At 47.7% G+C, this 18,076-nt stretch overlaps 1 protein-coding gene across 4 annotated transcripts in view; it reads right to left on the bottom strand.

The window, feature by feature from the left end:
* TNNI3K (TNNI3 interacting kinase) overlaps window positions 1–18,076 on the bottom strand; it is an 840,867-nt gene that overhangs the window by 128,234 nt on the left and 694,557 nt on the right. For all 4 annotated transcript variants that reach the window (XM_088470772.1, XM_088470769.1, XM_088470770.1 and 1 more), the window contains exon 21: window positions 2,223–2,332. In XM_088470772.1, coding sequence (XP_088326898.1) covers window positions 2,223–2,332 — 110 coding nt within the window. The remainder of the gene's footprint in view (window positions 1–2,222; window positions 2,333–18,076) is intronic.

An 18,076-nucleotide genomic window follows, 5' to 3' on the forward strand; every position in this document is an offset into this window, starting at 1 on the left:
ACCAATTCATGGTCAGAAATTAAGAACCGGTGTTACAGTAGGTCACGGTCCCCATCCCAATTAGGTCTGTGCGGAGTTTGTGTGGGTTTGCTTAATCTGCACTGGGGTCCACTCACAGTATAAAAAAAAAAACGTTGGTCAATTTCATCAGGAGCCAACCGGCCTCAGGCCCGTATTCAATTTGAGGCGAAAAGTCCGGATCCGCGATACTTTTCCGCCGATGACGTCATTTTCACCTGTTTTGTTTTTACCCCGTATTCAATTTGAGAGACTTTCCGCCTAGGCTGAAAGTCAATGCAATGTAATAGGCGAAAAAGTTCTGCCTATGAATAGCAGGCGGAAAAGAGTGCAGAATTGAGGTCTTGGGGTGCAACGTTGCGGGAACCCCCCTGCAGCCGTCAGACAGTCTCCCAAAGGTAAACTGTGTCAAAAAAAACTAAAAAAAAGCTTAAGGAAACCCCAAAAAATTACTTTGAAAAAAAAAATGTTGGGGTACAAAGTTAAAAAGTAGCGAACTTGACTCTGGGGGGTCCCCAAGTATGCCCCAAGTGTTTTTTTGATTGCAGGTGCTTGCGGCAGGTGGATTTTTCACGATTTATCTTTATCAACTTTTAAATATGCTGACCCCCATTTTCAAGTACCCCATATTTGCTGGGATAAGTTATTTTCTGCCCAAAAACCTTCTGAATACTATTCTGCACCATGTATACAAAAACGCTATTTAGCAGCTATTGAGTCCGTTTAAAAACACCAAATACCTTCAGCAAGCCAAATCGGGGGGTACCATTGCTAACCCCCATGTCAGAGCATCTTTTGGGGGGTGTCAGGCTGATTTCCCCAAATCTGATAGTACTTTCCGCCTGTTCAAGTTTCCCCGAGTCCCGTTTTTGCGTACCTTCAAATTGAATACGGGGTAAAGCGGGCACGCGCGTGATACCTTTCCGCCTACAAAACAGGCGAAGTAGGCGAAAAGTCCGGGACGCAAAAAAGTATCGCGGGTCGGCTCAAATTGAATACGGCTCTTAGTGTTTGTGTGTATGGATGGTGGTGACATTAGACTGTAAGCTCCACGTTACAAGGTCTGATATCACGCAGTGGCGTAAATTCATCCCAGATGCCCAGAGGTAAGTTATAATTTGGTGCCCCCCCCTGTCACAGCCGCAGACACTGTAATGTAGCAATTCGCATGCAGACAGGCTATAGATAGATGAAGGCAGCAGCTGATGGTCTGACATGGAGCTCTCCGCTAGTGTATGGTGGCTTCTCAGGTGCCGGGAAGCGGTGTCATGTATTGGGCGGCCATGACGGTACACTCCGGGTACATAGTAGGTTACAGCCCTAAGTGGGGTGAATATGTTGTGGACAATGGAGGAGGTGCCCCTTCAGAGCTGGAGCCAGGCGGCAGGTGCCTCCATTGTCTCCCATAGTTCTGCCCCTGCCGATGTGGATGATTAAATAACACTTTCTGTAAAGCCGCTGCGTAATATGTTGGTGCTATAGAAGAAATGTCAGCGTTAATGCGTCCACAATCACAATTTCCAGTGGACCGTTGGAAGAATGCTCTAAGGACGGTTATGAAAACTTCATGGCGACTCTGAAGGTTGGAGGTATCATGAGAACTATGTACAGTCGTCATGGAAGTCTGGACCTTTATTAAACGATCAATAGATTATTACGATCAATTCCACAGGACCAGGAAATTATAATCTGGCAAAGTCTCTAAATAGTTTCCAGTCAGAAGGCACATATCGGTTGCACCAGGTATAGTATAAGAGATAGACAATGTCTAGATAGACACCAGGGGCTTCATTCAGAGGCGGCCGTACGGTCTACGAGGGAGCCGGCTCCTTCGTGCGCATGCGTGAGACCCGCTACGACCAACAGCGCCGGTCGTAGCGGGTCTCTTTCCAAAGGGGGCGAGCTGTCGATGTTGATTGACAGCTCGCCCCGTTTGGAAGGCGGGCCGGGGGGGTGGCAGCCCAAACGGAAGCGTTCCCATGGGAACGCCTGCCATTTGGGGGAGGCCCCACTGACATCACTAGTGATGTCAGTGGAGAGCTTCCGGCTCTGACAGAGCCAGAAGCTCTTTGGGGTTTACGACAAGTGAGACCCTACCCTAGGGACTCGTTGTAAGCCCCGATGGTCGCGATGGTCTTACTTGATGTGATCTAATGTGTTACTGACAATAGTCTGTGATGATAAGGAGATAAAAAGTCACTCACTTCAGGACATACGTTCCATCCCCTCATTAATAGCGACGATATTGGCTTCGGGATGGAATATCCAATGGGCGGTCGGATGTGGTGGTACGCCATGTCAGCAGCTGCAGCAGCTAGAAAGATATTGGACAGAATTACACCTCAATAATGCAGGAGAGGAAGATAAGATCAGCTGTACAACTGAACAAGTGCACCACCGTACCTAGGGGCCTGCCTTTAATGACACATCAAACATGTTATATTTGTGTTCACCATTCGGATTTCATGGTAGGATACAGGGACTAGGGCCTGTTTCAGACCTGCCCGCTCGCTACTGTCGGGCGCTCCGTCGCTCTGGGTCTCGCACCAAAAGGGGGCTGCTGTCGATTTGATCTACAGCTCGCACTGTTTTGGAGGCGTGACATGGGGGTGGCTTCACGAACGGAGGCATTTGTGGGCGGCCCCACTGACATCACAAGTGATGTCAGTGGGAGAGCTTCTGGCTCTATTAGAGCCAGAAGCTCTCTGGTGCTTGCGGCCACAAGACCCTACCACAAGGGTCTCGTCGCAAGCCCCGATGGTCGCGATGGTCTTGACCATCGCGACCATCATCCTGGCCGCTCGTAATAGCTGTGGGTCATCTTTCAGAGCGTCCGGCCCAGAATCAGGGCCTTAATCCGTTCCACGGTGCAATAAAGAGTGAGCTACCGTAATCCACAGCAACCAGTCAGATATTGTGTAATAACTGGCTAGTGTAGTCAGAGTAATGATAGCCAGCACCGGATTGGTTGCTATGGGTGAGATCACCTGACTTTGGGCCTGATTATGAGACAGATGATGCGGACGCTTGTCGCAGGAAATCAGCAGATTGCGCAGGCTACTGCAAGCACCACATGCGCAGCACCCTGCATGATCACCCTGGTGGAGGCATCGTGAGCGGGCGGTGCTCACTGTCCATGAAATGGGCGATTCCGGGTGTAAGCTGGGCGGCTACCTTGTGAACGTATTGTGGGAGCGTTGTGGCGTGTAGCCAGGCCTTTGCGCTATTGTGAGGCGTGTGCGTCGGACGACTCTTTTGCCCCCAGCATGGGGTAGGTGTAAGTGTAGATAAAAAGGATGATGGTTGGGGCTGCGGACATAAAAACAATGGGCAGTGCGACTATAATGCATGAGGCTGTACCGTGTCCACTTACAGCCGCTTTGTGTACAACTCACAATCAGGCCCTTTATTTCCGTTATTTAAATAAGAAAAGTGATTTTTATACATGTACATTGTATCCATTCTCTGTCACAATTCTGTCATAAAAATACAAACGCTACAGTATTACAGAGGGTCCCAAGAATTTTCTGTCATCCCAAATATAAGTTATAAATAACTATGTTGACTCCTGGGGTGTGGTATGAGTGGCGGGGCCAGCAACAGAAATCATGGGGCCCGGTACACCCATTTTTATAGTGACCCCCATCCCCAGGTCCCTAGCAGGTACTGGTCAGTCACTTGAGAGTCTGCTTTACATATATGCGGTTTCTCTGCGGAACCTCTGAGCCCTCACAGTGTCCCCTCATGCCCTCACATTGGACCTCATTCAGAGTCGGTCGCGAGCGCAGATGTGCTCGTAACGACTCGATGGTTTGGCCAGCGCACGAGCAGCGGCCGCACTGCACGTGCGCAAGCCCCGGAGCGACAGAGAAACTCTGTCGCTCCGGAGCTCGTTACCAAAGGGGCGGCTGTCGATGTTGATGTTCCTTTTCGAACGCCTATCGTTTTGTGGGCGGCCGCACTGACATCAGCAGTGATGTCGGTGGGGAGTTTCCTGCTCCATCAGAGCAGAAAGCTCCCTGGGGCTTGTGGTTGCCGAGACCCAACATTAGGGTCTGGTCGTAAGCCCCGATGGACGCGATGGTGATCACCATCACGACCACCAACCTGGTCGGTCGTTAAACTGTGGGTGGTAACCCACAGCTTAACGATCGACAAGGAGGCGGCCGTTCAGGATGCAAGTGTCCGCCCTGATTCAGTGTTACCGCTTGCAACTAACCGCCTCTGAATGAGGTCCAGTGTCCCTCCGTGCCCCCAGTGTCCATGCCCCCACAGAGTCCCTCCATGCCCCCACAGTGCCCCTCCATGCCCCCCAATGCCCCCACAGTGTGCCTCCATGCCCTTACAGTGTCCCCCCATGCCCCCACAGTGCCCCTCCATGCCCCACACTTACCTTATTCAATAGGGTATGTATTTACTAAAGTGAGAGTTTTTAGAAGTGGAGATGTTGCCCCTAGCAACCAATCAGATTCTAGCTATTATCTTCTAGAAGGTGCTAGGTAAATGTTAAGTAGAATCTGTTTGCTAAGGGCAGCATCTCCACTTCCATAAACTCTCACTGTAGTAAATAAACCCCTAAGTCTGCCTGCTGCGGCTCCTCTTCTTGGGTGCCTTTCCGTGGTGCGGCACGCGTGACGTCATGACTGGCTGGTGCAATACAGCTGCTCCCCACTGGACGGACCTCGTACCGCTGCCAGCATTGCTGCTGCAGTGATCAGCAGGGGCCCGGTACATGCCTGGCATGTTACACTCCGGAGCCCCCTAGACCCCGGGGCCCGGTACAGTTGTACCCCTAGGCCCCCCCTGTCGCTGGGCCTGATGACTGGTCCACTTTCAAAAGGTGGACGTTAGGTCGACATCCAATATGTTGCCATACAATTAGGTCGACATGGTTAAAATTATGACACTTGTAACATGTCGACATGTGGTTTTTGCTTATTTTAGCCTAACCCTAAACTTAACCATCAACAAAAAACATATCGACATTCTCAACATGTCGATATTTTAATCATGTCAACCTACTTGTATGTCGACATATTGGTTGATGACTTGTCCATGTCAACATTCTGACTATTGACATTCAGAACCTGTCAACATATGTCAACTACCTGTCTGGATACCGACTCCTGGCTGAGCTAATTTGGGTAAAAACATAAAAAATTAAACAAGTCTAAAAGAATTAAGAAGATAATTTAGGAATGATGTAGCTGCATCCCGCCCAGTCTGCCTGCAGGTCCCCATATCAGAGGTTATTAGGTTATAGTTGTAGCTCTCTGCGTCTCAGTCACCCACGAAATTGCAGAATACGCTCTCCCACCTAAACTAAGAGCAGATCGATCCACTGTCTAATCTATGAGAGTTAGGACTGTGGAACGGAATCGGTAAGATTTACCGCCGGACCCATGCCTGGCGGTTGGAATCCCGACAGCGGCATCCCGGCAGAGGAGGAAATCCCGATCGTCCTAAGGTAAGTATTGTCTAACCTAATTTTACCCCCTAACCCTAACCTCCCCCCAGTGCCTAACCCTACTCCTCCCTCTAAGTGCCTAAATCTAACCCCCCCTTCCCCGCCGCCTAACCCTAACCTCCCCCCAGGGGTGCCTAACCCTAACCTCCAGGGAGGGGGGCTTGACCTTAAGTCCCCCCCCGGGAGTCCCTAACCTAACCCTCCCCCGCGGCTATCCGCGTGCGGCGCCCCGGCGTCAGTGAAATGACAGGCATCTAGATTTAGACGCCTGTCATTTAACCCTTGCTGGGATTAAGCAGTCGGGAAGCCGGCTGTCGGGATTAGGTCCTCCAGCTTCCCGGCTGCATACCCTGTGGAACGTAGACAAGTCCCAGCTGGAGAGATTCCCGCTCTGTGAAATGCTTCTAGAATTTCTTGAAGTTTAGAATTGGTTAAAATAAAAATGAAGAGGGTCGATCAGGTTAGAGAACATAGGGCCTGATTCAGAGCCGCTCGTAAGTGGCCGCTCGTTCGTTCCTACCGATGTTCGCACAACTGCGCATGCGTACGGATTTTAATACGCATGCGCAAACCAGTCAGTGCGGCCGAAAATCGTGTGCTCGCTAAATAGCGAATGCCTGCTATTTTGAGTGACAGAATGAGGCGTTTGTGGGTGGTAACAGGGGAAGGTGCTTGAAAACGGGGAGTGGAGATCCGAACGCAGGCGTGCTTAAAGGTCAAAACGGGCATTTTATGGGTGTGCATAATTAATACAGCAGCGTCATTGACCACGTCACTTGGTTGTTTTATAGTCAGAACTGCTCACAAGATTGTGGTAGCAAAAACCAACCACAAGAATAGCGAACAGTTCATACGCCTTTCGATGTACTCAATTAATCTAATAAATAGCGGACATGACGTATGATGCGAGCGGCCAGGGGACGTTTTTTTCAAAATTACGTTCGCATGTTTTGTTCGCTCGTTCAGACATAGAGGCGTGAACAGACCACAAAGAGCGAATGGTTCATTTAAATAGCCACCCCTTTTTCTGAACGAGCGACCGCAAATAGTGTCCAGCTCTGAATCAGGCCCATAGACTAAAATTCTAGTAAGAGCTTCTTTTGATCTTGAAATGTGAATTGCAAACTGCAAACACAGCCGTGTCCAAAGTTACATTTTGAAAAGAAAACTTAAATACTTAATTAAAATATTATTTTGATTGAGTTTTTTTTTCTCTTTTTTATTATAATTATAGAGCACAAAGTGTAATATAAATGGCAAACTGGAACCCAAAATGCAAAAGGTGAAGGTGAATTGCAGATTCGGTACTGTACGTTCGATCAGGGGTCCAGAGCAAATGTTACCGTGAACATGTGCGAGGTCATCATACTGGTGAATTTCAATTGGATTGCTGATGGCTTGGACGCTTTGGAGCTGCTCCACCCAGTGTACTTGTCTGCACTAATGGTTTATATATCGACAATGCACACGTTGGTCTGTGGGGCCTATTTATTCATTTTTACATAAAAGCCCCATAAAGTAACATTTCTTGTCGCTGCACATTGCGCCGATTTGAAATGGCCTTTCCGGAGCAATGTATCATGTGTGACATGTCAGGATACAGGCTGCGTAAGGAGCCTGTAAAAGCGAAATCTAAAAAGTAAAGTGGTTGCTTATGTTTTCGGAGGATTGTTCCCATTTTCAGTATGATACATAGGTCTCTGTGTCTGTTAGGAAAGGAACTGTCAGTATCAGAGCCCTCAGTGACCTTCTCAGACCTTTTGCCTGTTCAGAAGATTTGGGATATAAAACTTTGTATCAGACACTTTCACGCTTGGCTGAGGAACTGGTGAGAGAGGCGTCTGACTTTGTCAGCTGTGACAGTAAGATTTAGGATTGTACAAAAGAGACTGTTTGTATCCCGGTACAAGGGGAACGGGGGGTCTTAGAGGTCTATTATTTAAAATTCAAATTTTCATGTACTATACTGTTGTAGAAATTAAGCATTGGGACTATTCATTCCGAATGTAATACAGGAGATATCACGGATATCTCCTACTTACCTTTGATTTCCAATCAAGCCAATATTATGGGGACCTAAACTAATTAAGCTCCAAAAATATTAAACTTTCAGAATGTGACAGCGGGAATCTGCGTCATCTTCCTATGGGAAGGAGGTCTGGGTTTGCGAAAAGTAATCCCTGTGGATCCTTTGGCTCTCTCCGCTGGACACCAGGTTCTCTGTCCGCATACCCCAGTTCACACATGCACACTAACACTGCAATTTCAGACTCAGCAGTGTTAAGTTTCCAATATCACAGCGATAAAGCTCTGTCCCTGCGAATCCCCTCCGCAATCTAATCACTGTATTTTTCACCAAAATAAAGCAAGAAGGTGCAGCACATGCTCCGACTGGCTCACCATACAAACCCTACCTGTGACCCATCCTGCAGTGTGACCATGGTCAGCTGTTCTATGCAGCAGCTGACCAGGGTCACCCTGCGGGAGCCGGGAGACCAGCTGCCCGGAGTCCCAGAGGACATCACCGAGCACCCTGGATCCAGGTAAGTGGTTGTTGTTTTTTTAGCAGTGATCAGCTTCTCGTCTGTTTAGACCACACAGCTGATCACTGGGACCCGGCTCCTGGCTCTGCTCTGCCTGTTAGAGCAGAGCAGGAGTCGGGAAACCGGGGGAGACCCTGGATAACGCCATCTCCAGGTGGCGTTAGTATCACAGGTCCTCCCCCCGGTATTTTTTCACATTTTATTTTTAGTAAATCTCAGGCAGATCGCATTTCCCATTACAATTATGGGAAATGCGATCTGCTTACTAAAAATATGTGATAACTAGGGTTAGGAGTAGAATATCACAAATTCTACTCCAATTGCCCTTTAGTAAATTTAAGCGATACTAAAATAATGTGAAGACACAAAACAGCCTTTTTCACTTTATTTTAGTAAAAATAATGGTAATAAATAGAGCCCCAAAGTATCCTTCGCTGCTACCTGTAATGAGCTGGATACCAGAGGCGGGCTGGGCCGGGGGGCAGGGTGCCATGTGCCCCCCTGGCCGCAGCACCTTATACTGTCCCGGGCCGCAGGCAGTCTGTATCTTTGCAACACAGCTGCACCGCGTGTGTAGCACTGACCGGACAGAGTTTGGTCAGCGCTACACAGTGACAAACACACAGCCGCCGGAGCCGGCAGCTGTGTGTGTGTTTTAATTAGCAGCCAATGAGAGTCTGTCAGACTTCTCATTGGCTGCTGCGCCCACTGCTGGGAACTGGGCTGGAGCTCACTCATGAGCTCCATCTTCCGGCTCTCGCAGTGGGTAATGGGAGAGATGTCATGACGTCTCTCCCATAAAGCAGAGCGGGCTAGCCCAGGAGGAGGTACGGAGCAGCATATGGCGGCGGCGGGAGCAGGAGCGGGGATTCAGGTAAGTGTTTATTTTTATTTTTTATTACGTGTGTGTCTACTGGGGGGGGAGGCACTACTGGAAGCACTACTAGGAGCACTACAAGGGGGGGACAACTACTAGCAGCACTACAAGGTGGGGGACAACTACTAGCAGCACTACAAGGGGGGGACAACTACTAGCAGCACTACAAGGTGGGGACAACTACTAGGAGCACTACAAGGGGGGGACAACTACTGCAGCACTACAAGGTGGGGGACAACTACTAGGGGCACTACAAGGTGGGGACTACTACTGGGGGCACTACAAGGGGGGGACAACTACTAGCGGCACTACAAGGTGGGGGATAACTACTAGGGGCACTACAAGGGGGGGACAACTACTAGCGGCACTACAAGGTGGGGGACAACTACTAGGGGCACTACAAGGTGGGGACTACTACTGGGGGCACTACAAGGGGGGGGACTACTACTAGGGGAGCTGCATAGGGGGGACTACCACGGGGGGCACTGCATCGGGGGACCACTACTGGGGCTCTATATAAAGGGCAATACTGGGGGTACTGCATAGGGGAGGTCTACAACTGGGGCCACTATTTAAAGAGCACTGCATAAGGGGTACCACTACTGGGGGCACTGCATAGGGGGACTACTATTGTGGGCACTATATAAGGGGCTTACTACTGGGGGCACAAGGGGCACTGCACAGGGGGGACCACTACTGGGGGCACGGCATAGGGGGATCACTACTGGGGGCACTACTGGAGGCCTGCATAAGAGTATTAGCAGAGGGCCTGATTCATTAGTTGTACACAATACCGAATGTTTACGGGGTGGAGTGATTATCGGTAAATCAGGGCCACTGGGTCTGATTCAGAGCCGGACGCTCTGACCAGAGCGCTCGCTCTGAATCAGGGCCCTCTTACCTAAAAATGGAACGGCCTCCTGGCCGCTCGCATAGCTGTGGGTGACCACCCACAGCTTATGCGAGCAGCCAAAAAGATGGTCGCGAAGGTCATGACCATCGCGACCATCGGGCTTGCGATGAGACCCTGCGGTAGGGTCTCACTGCCGCAAGCCCAGGAATGCTTTTGGCTCTATCAGAGCCAAAAGCACTCCCACTGACATCACTAGGGAACGCCTCCGTCTGGGCAGCCACGCCCCTGGCACGCCCACCAAAGCGGGCGTGCTGTCACTCACCATCGACAGCACGCTCCCTTTGGTGCGAGACCCATAGCGACAGCTCCCTCCGTCGTGCGCATGCGCATTAGGGCACCATCGACCCGCTTGCGAGCGCTCGTGAGCGGGTCTGAATTAGGCCCACTGTCTTGTACTTGCCGCCCATGCTAAAAGTTGCCAGCCAGCCCCTGCTCGATACTAAATTGGGATGCAGTTTTTGCAGAATCCTGTCGTCAGCATCCTGACCGTTGACATACCGACGGTATGTATTGGGGTTAGGGTTAGGCTGCTTAGGTTATGGATTAGGGTTAGTACACTTACGTGGCTGTGTCAGGATAGTAACCCATTTGGGATGTTGGCATCAGGATCCTGAGCACGGGGATCCTGAGCGCGGGGGTCCCGAGTGTGGAGATCCCGAGCGCGGTGATCTCGTACCCAACCTTACCAAATGAACTTTGTGCTTAATGAATAGAGAGAATGATTCAGAGATGGACGCATTTCACATCGCTGCCCCGTCTTTGGACGCAGCAGCGATGTGAAAATATAACGCAGCAGGATGCGTCCGAGGAGCAAAGACGCCTCCCGGAAGCATCGCAGATCCGAATGCTGCGTCTGAAGACAGAGTATCGGATCACGTTGCATCATTGCCCATCGGAGAAAGCCATAGTCTTATATGCATAGCTGAGGCTATGAAATCTGCGCCTTCCCATCCAGACCCCGGCCCTCACAGAAAACGCCAGCGCCACCCACTCCCCACCCCCAAACGTCTGCAGTCTGTCATTTACTGCCAGCAAACTCACAGATGGAGGCTACACTCCTGCGCATACGCCATCTTCCCAACATTGGAGAGGTACACAAACCATCGGGTCGGGTGACGTGGTCAGATGTTTCCTCAGTGGTTGTTTAAATTAATTAAGGGAGAAGACTGAAGATCATTTTAGATCCCTGTACCCTCTTAAGCCTGAAAAGTGTACAGTATTAAATACTAGGGGCGGGATGCAGGACGCATCACATTCGGTATGTGCGATACATGCCGCCACCCTTCACATACATGCCAGCGTTAGTTACGCCGGTATGCATGAAGATAATCGGAAAGGGACGCTTTCTCGGTAAGAGCTGTCCTTTGCAAATGAGGGACTTCCGGGTCTATGACCGAGAAATCCCTCTGGCGCCCGCCACGCTATGCGTGGCGCAATTCGCAGCGACATCAGCAACATTATAGCTGGGCATATCTGTATTTAAGTTTTTCTTAACTAAATTGCGGTGATAGAAGATCTTTTAATGCTGCAATAAGTGCTGATAAAAAGTCCATCCTGTTGCCACACAATGATAAATAGTTATATAGCATCAAATGGGTCTGCATGAGAAAACTGAGAGTCTGGTGACCGCTGGTCAGCGCGGTTTAGTACTGCACACTGCACAGGGAGCAGTAAAACCAGGACAGCACCAAATCTAAGGACTTCCATTTTAAAAGGCTAATTTCAGTTACAGGCGGTGTCATTTCTGTGATCCCCTGACAGGCGGTGTCATTTATGTGATCCCCTGACAGGCGGTGTCATTTCTGTGATTCCCTGACAAGCGATGTCATTTCTGTGATTCCCTGATAAGCGGTGTCATTTATGTGATTCCCTGACAGGCGGTGTAGTTTCTGTGATTCCCTGACAGGCGGTGTCATTTCTGTGATTCCCTGACAGGCAGTGTAATTTATGTGATTCCCTGACAGGCGGTTTCATTTATGTGATTCCCTGACAGGCGGTGTCATTTCTGTGATTCCCTGACAGGCGGTGTAATTTCTGTGATTCCCTGACAAGCGATGTCATTTCTGTGATTCCCTGACAGGCGGTGTAGTTTCTGTGATTCCCTGACAGGCGGTGTAGTTTCTGTGATTCCCTGACAGGCAGTGTCATTTCTGTGATCCCCTGACAGGCAGTGTCATTTCTGTGATTCCCTGACAGACGGTGTTATTTATGTGATTCCCTGACAGGCGGTGTCATTTCTGTGATTCCCTGACAGGCGGTGTAACTTCTGTGATTCCCTGACAAGCGATGTCATTTCTGTGATTCCCTGACAAGCGGTGTCATTTATGTGATTCCCTGATAGGCGGTGTAGTTTCTGTGCTTCCCTGACAGGCGGTGTCATTTATGTGATTCCCTGACAAGCGGTGTCATTTATGTGATTCCCTGAAAGGCGGTGTAGTTTCTGTGATTCCCTGACAGGCGGTGTCATTTATGTGATTCCCTCACAAGCGGTGTCATTTATATGATTCCCTGACAGGCAGTGTAGTTTCTGTGATTCCCTGACAGGCGGTGTCATTTCTGTGATTCCCTGACTGGCTTGGAATTGATAGGAAGCTCCAAGAATCGTGGGATAAACAAAGAAATGCATTATTAAATGTAACACACAACTTTGTGCCAGGTATGCAAGTAAAACTAAAAGGAAGAGAACACCAATACAATTCTCCAAGGACAGTTGTTATAAATGATGAGAAAATATTATATAAGAAATACAGAGAGATGAGGGTGAAAAACAATATAAATCAAAGTTAGCAAACCTAAAATAGACAATAAAATGTGTTAAACTGTAAACAGAAGGACGGCACAGTCAGTCACATAATAATGTGACAGAACGATCTTTAAATACATTCGTGATGGGAAATAAAACTACAGGGAGGAATCATGAGGATAAAACCAAAAGGGGGCATATAAGGAGACAAAAACATTACAGACTAACTAAATAAATATATGCACAATGGTTACATATTCAATTGTCCCACCTGCGCAGGAGGGGAATGATAAATTCTACTGTGCTGTAGACACAAACATATTTATTAAATAAGAGGTATTACTCGGACTCCACTCCAAGGTAAAGCTACGGTAAATTAGTCACTGGATCCAGTAGGTGAGCAGCCAAGACTATTAGAGAATGGGAAACGTAATTCCTCTACACACAGAGAAAGCACCAGGTCCCAATGTGACCACCACAGACCAAGAGTAGGGAAAACAATAATTCATATTTTTTATTCTATTAGGGGTATTCAACATGGAGCGAAAACTTAGTTTTTGCGATGTTTTCGGACCAATGACGTCATTTTCGGAGGTTTTGGATTTACACTGTATTCAATTTCAAAGACTTTTCGCAGGTTCGAAAAGTCTTTGAAAAAAAACGGGGATAACTTTTCACCACTGAATAGGTGGCGAAAAAAAGTGCAGAATTGGGGTTTAGGGGTGCAGACCTAAAAAAAATAGCCTGCATCCCTGGGAATGACATTTTAAAAATAACTGTGTCAAAAAAAGTAAAAAAAAAAAAATAGGGACACCCCAAAAAATGTATTTAAAAATTGGGGTGAAAAAAAAAAATGGGAAAAAAGTGTTTAAAAATAGGGAAATAGGTTCAGGGCTATTCTGCAAGTATGCGGCACGTGTTTTCCAGAATAGATTATTAGCGGCAGGTGCATTTTTGCAGAATTTTTTAAAACTTACTTTAGGGACATAAAAATATGCTAGTACCCATTTTCATGTACCCCAAACTTTCATTTGTAGGTTAAAACAGGGGTACCCATGTTTTTACAACTTTAGGGTGTCCTACAATTTATTCAAGGAAAATTTTGTTTTTTTTTTTATGCTGATCCCACTTCGCACCTTCCCGTTTTCGTAGGTTTTATATTGAATACGGGGATAAAGCGGGCGCGCGCCCGATACTTTATCCCAGGAAAATCTCCGACGTGGAGCGAAAAGTCCAGCACGGACTTTTCGCTCCCATATTGAATACCCCTCTATGACTGAAGTAAAATTGGCGGCACCTAGAGGAACGTGACGTACGCAAGGTCTGAAAATGAAAACAAAGGGCCTGATTCAGATTTATACGCACATTCAGCGGCCACACTGCATGCTGGGAAATAAAAGCGGGCATTTGCCTGTATTCAGAGCTGACTGCATGTATGAGATGGCACCGTGCCCCATCCATCCACTTGTGAAAGTGCCGTGATCGCTGTCGGCGCATTGGCATCGACCCCATACTGGGTGTTAGAGATCCAGCCAGAAATCAGAGGGATCTCTGCATATTTTGAATAACCCGCAGGTCCGCCATGATGGCAGCGGCACTCTTATCCTTCGTGCAGACACCCAGTCACAGCCACTAAACCTCAAGTGGATCTGCGGCTACGATGGGTACATCGCTGGAAGATGCGTACGCAGGGTCCGATGCTTCTGCAACTCGTAATTAGGCCAAGAGCGTTTACAGCGTCGGATCAGGATGGATCAGCGGATAAGGGTCGTTCAGATTTTACCCCGGCAACTTCATTCACATTACAGCAATACATTAATATGGAATAAGAAAATCATTCAGCTAAAGGGATGAAAACAGTTTTGACTAATGCAGAGGTTCCCAAACATTTTTGACTCACGGCTCCCTAAAGTATCAGCACTGTTTTACGGCACCCTAAGCCAAAAGTTTGTTATTGAGAAATTCAGAAAAATATGTAGCGAAGTAGTAAAGTGTAGTAAATGGTGCTGACCTGTCATCCTTAGGCTCAGTTATGTGGTGGGGGACAGGTTTGTGCTTCTGTTTGTCCACATATTTACATTACATTGATCATTCAAAAATTGATTTGGTGCTGGACCACCAACCTGAGGCGCCCCTGCAAGTGTCCCAAGGCACCCCAGTGTGCCGCGGCACACAGTTTGGGAACCACTGGGCTAATGGATAGGAGACAGACCAGTGGGTGAAATGTAATGGGTAATAAGCGCCAGGAGGAGGGTGGCAGGCAGGCTCAGGCTGTGCATAACACACGCATCGCCGCCAGCACTGGCGGTGATGTGTGTGTGAATCAGCAGCCAATGAGAGTCAGATAGACTCTCATTGGCTGCTGCGCGCCCGCTGCAAGAGCCGGGCTTCCGTCCGGCTCCTGCAGTGGTAATGGGAGAAACGTCATAATGTCATGACGTCACTCCCATAATGCAGAGCGGCCCGGCTCGGGAGGATGGACGTGCGGACGGCGGCGGGAGCAGGAGCGTGGATACAGATAAGTATTTTTCTTATGTTTCATTTTAGTGTGTATTTCGGGGGGGGGGTGCTCTATTACAAAGAAGGGGACTACTACTGGGGGCACTACTGGGGGGGATACTACTGTGGGCACTGCTTCAGGTGGGGGGGGGGACCGGTACTGGGGACTACTACTGGGTGGGGGATACTACTGGGGGCACTGCTTCGGGGGGAGACCACTACTGGGGACAACAACTGTGGGGGGATACTACTACGGCACTGCCTCAGGAGGGGGACCACTACTGGGGACAACTACTGGGGGGGGGATACTACTGGAGGGATACTACTGAGGGCACTGCTTCAGGGGGGGACAACTACTGGGGGGGATGCTACTGTTGGCACTGCATCATGGGGGACCACTACTGGGGACTACAACTGGGGGGGGATACTACTGTGGGCACTGCATTGTGGGGGACCACTACTGGGGACTACTACAGGGGGCACTGCATCAAGGGGGACTCCTACTGGGGGAACTATATAAAGGGCACTGTATAGGAGGGACTACTACTGGGGGCACTATATAAGGGACTCACTACTGGGGGCACTGCACAGGGGGGTCCACTACAGGGGGCACTGAAAAGGGAGAACCACTACAGGGGGCACTGCATAAGGGGGACAACTACTGGGGGCACTGTATATGGGGGATCACTACTGGGGGCACTGCATATGAGGGATCACTACTGGGGGCCTGTATAAGGGGAACTAATCGGGGCCTGCATAAGGGTGACCACTACTACGGGCACTTCATGGGGGGGGGACTGTATAAGGGGCACTGCATTAAGGTGCAAATGGAAAGAAATGTTCCCAGTGACAAGAAAGGGGTGTGTGTCATGTTGACACGCCCCATTTTTCAGTGGCCACGCCCATTTTTCGATGCGCACGCACACCCGAGGGGGAGGGGCACCATTTTAAAATTTGCCCTGGGCTCCAAATACCCTAGTTACGCCACTGCATTTACCTGTACCATCACTCAGTTATTTGTGCGAAGTTGAATATGATGATGTGGAAATGTTAATTTCATCAAGTGCAAGTGACAACACAGATGACAGTGAGTTTGAAGAAAGTTCCTCTACTCCAAACAAATTTTCTCAAAAGGAACTAAGCGATTTAATTTGTGAATTGAATTTATCGAAAAAAGTAGCTGAACTTTTAGCATCCAGACTTCAAGAAAAGCTCTGTCCTGAGCCGGATGTTACTATAACGTTGTATCAAAAGAGAGAGCAAGCAACACTGCCGTTCCTTAGCCATGATAACAATCTTGTGTATTGCAACAATTCCGGAACTTCTCCAGATGATATGCTTACCAGAATATCGAGCAGAAGACTGGCGGCTCTTTTTGGATAGTTCTAAAAGGAGCTTAAAATGCGTATTACTGCACAATGGGAATACATTTCCCTATCGGTCATTCAACAAAACTTAAAGAACAGTATGAAAGTATCAAGTTAGTCTTAGAAAAAATAGCTTATTCTCAGCATCAGTGATCTGTTTATATCGATTTAAAAATTGTAAACTTTCGTCTTGGGTAGCAAAGTGGATATACTAAGTATCCTTGTCACATACGCTTACGGGATAGTCGTGCAAAACAAAAGCACTGGCAGCAAACCGTATGGCCTCCAAGAGAAGCTATAACTGTAGGAGAAGCCAACATCATTCATGAGCCCTTAATTGACAGGAAAAAAATCATACTGCCGCCTCTCCATATCACACTGGGTATAATGAAACAAGTTGTAAAAGCATTGGACAAGTCAGGCAATTGTTTCACGTATATTTGTCGAACATTTCCATCTCTTAGTATTGAAAAATTAAAGGCAGGAATTTTTGATGACCCACAGATACGGAAACTGGTGAGGGATCCGAATTTTACCACATCTATGACTAAAACCAAAGCCGAAGCATGGCTGAGTTATGTGTCTGTCATTCAAAAATTTTTAGGCAATCACAAGGCAGACAACTATCATGAATTAGTCCACAACATGCTAAAATGTTTAGAGAAAATAGGTGCTAACATGAGTATTAACCACTTAACGGACAAATTTATTTTCCAAAAACCGCTCTGAAATTATTGTTTTTTTTTTATGATTGAATTAGGTCAAGAACATCTTTTAGAAACTATTTAAAAATGTTTTATTTTAACACCATATACCATAAAAAAAATAATTTTTTTTATGGTATACTGTAGTTCTGGTCATTGACAGCTGTACCATCGATGGCCGATTGGTTCAACCATCAATAGAAACAATCGATTGTTTGACATCGGTTAGGGGGCTCCACACACACTATATATATATATATATATATATATATATATATATGTACATACACACACATATACATACATATATATATATATATATATACATATATATATACATATATACACACGCACATATATATATATATATATAGGCCAGGGCTTTGCGGTTTATTCATGGGGGGTGGGACTTGCAAAAATGGGGGAGGGAGTGGAAGGGTTTGCTCTTTGGCCAGCGGCTGCTCCCTCTACTATTTTCACTAATGTTTAATTCAGCATTACATTTAATTTCATTTGATATATGAATCATTGCACTGCGTGAAGTGTAACAGTTTTTATAAGCATTCGAATTTGACAAACATTCAAATTTCAAAAAGTGTCCGCAATTTTGGCCACCACTGTAGATGGCTCTGTCCAGCAGCCTATCCGGAGAGGGGTACCCAGTGAAGCTGGTCCATCTGTGCATGAGCAGGGACACAGCCGAGGCTTCCCGAGTGAATCGGTGCTTTGAGGTAGTGATTGTATCACTGACCTAATCTATGGATCACATGGTAAGACCCTGGCAGAGGTTTCAGCCTGGCATCTACCACTCACAATTACACATAATCTGGAGAGAAATAATATTGCCTGTACATCTGATTTATGCTTTGTGCTTTCCTAAACATTTACATATAAATAAAATGAAAACACACTGTTTATATGCATAGTATATTTTCCCTTTGTTTA

The sequence above is a fragment of the Taudactylus pleione genome, unplaced genomic scaffold (assembly GCF_031769625.1).
Source record: "Taudactylus pleione unplaced genomic scaffold, aTauple2 ptg000103l, whole genome shotgun sequence".
Taxonomy (NCBI): Eukaryota; Metazoa; Chordata; class Amphibia; order Anura; family Myobatrachidae; genus Taudactylus; species Taudactylus pleione.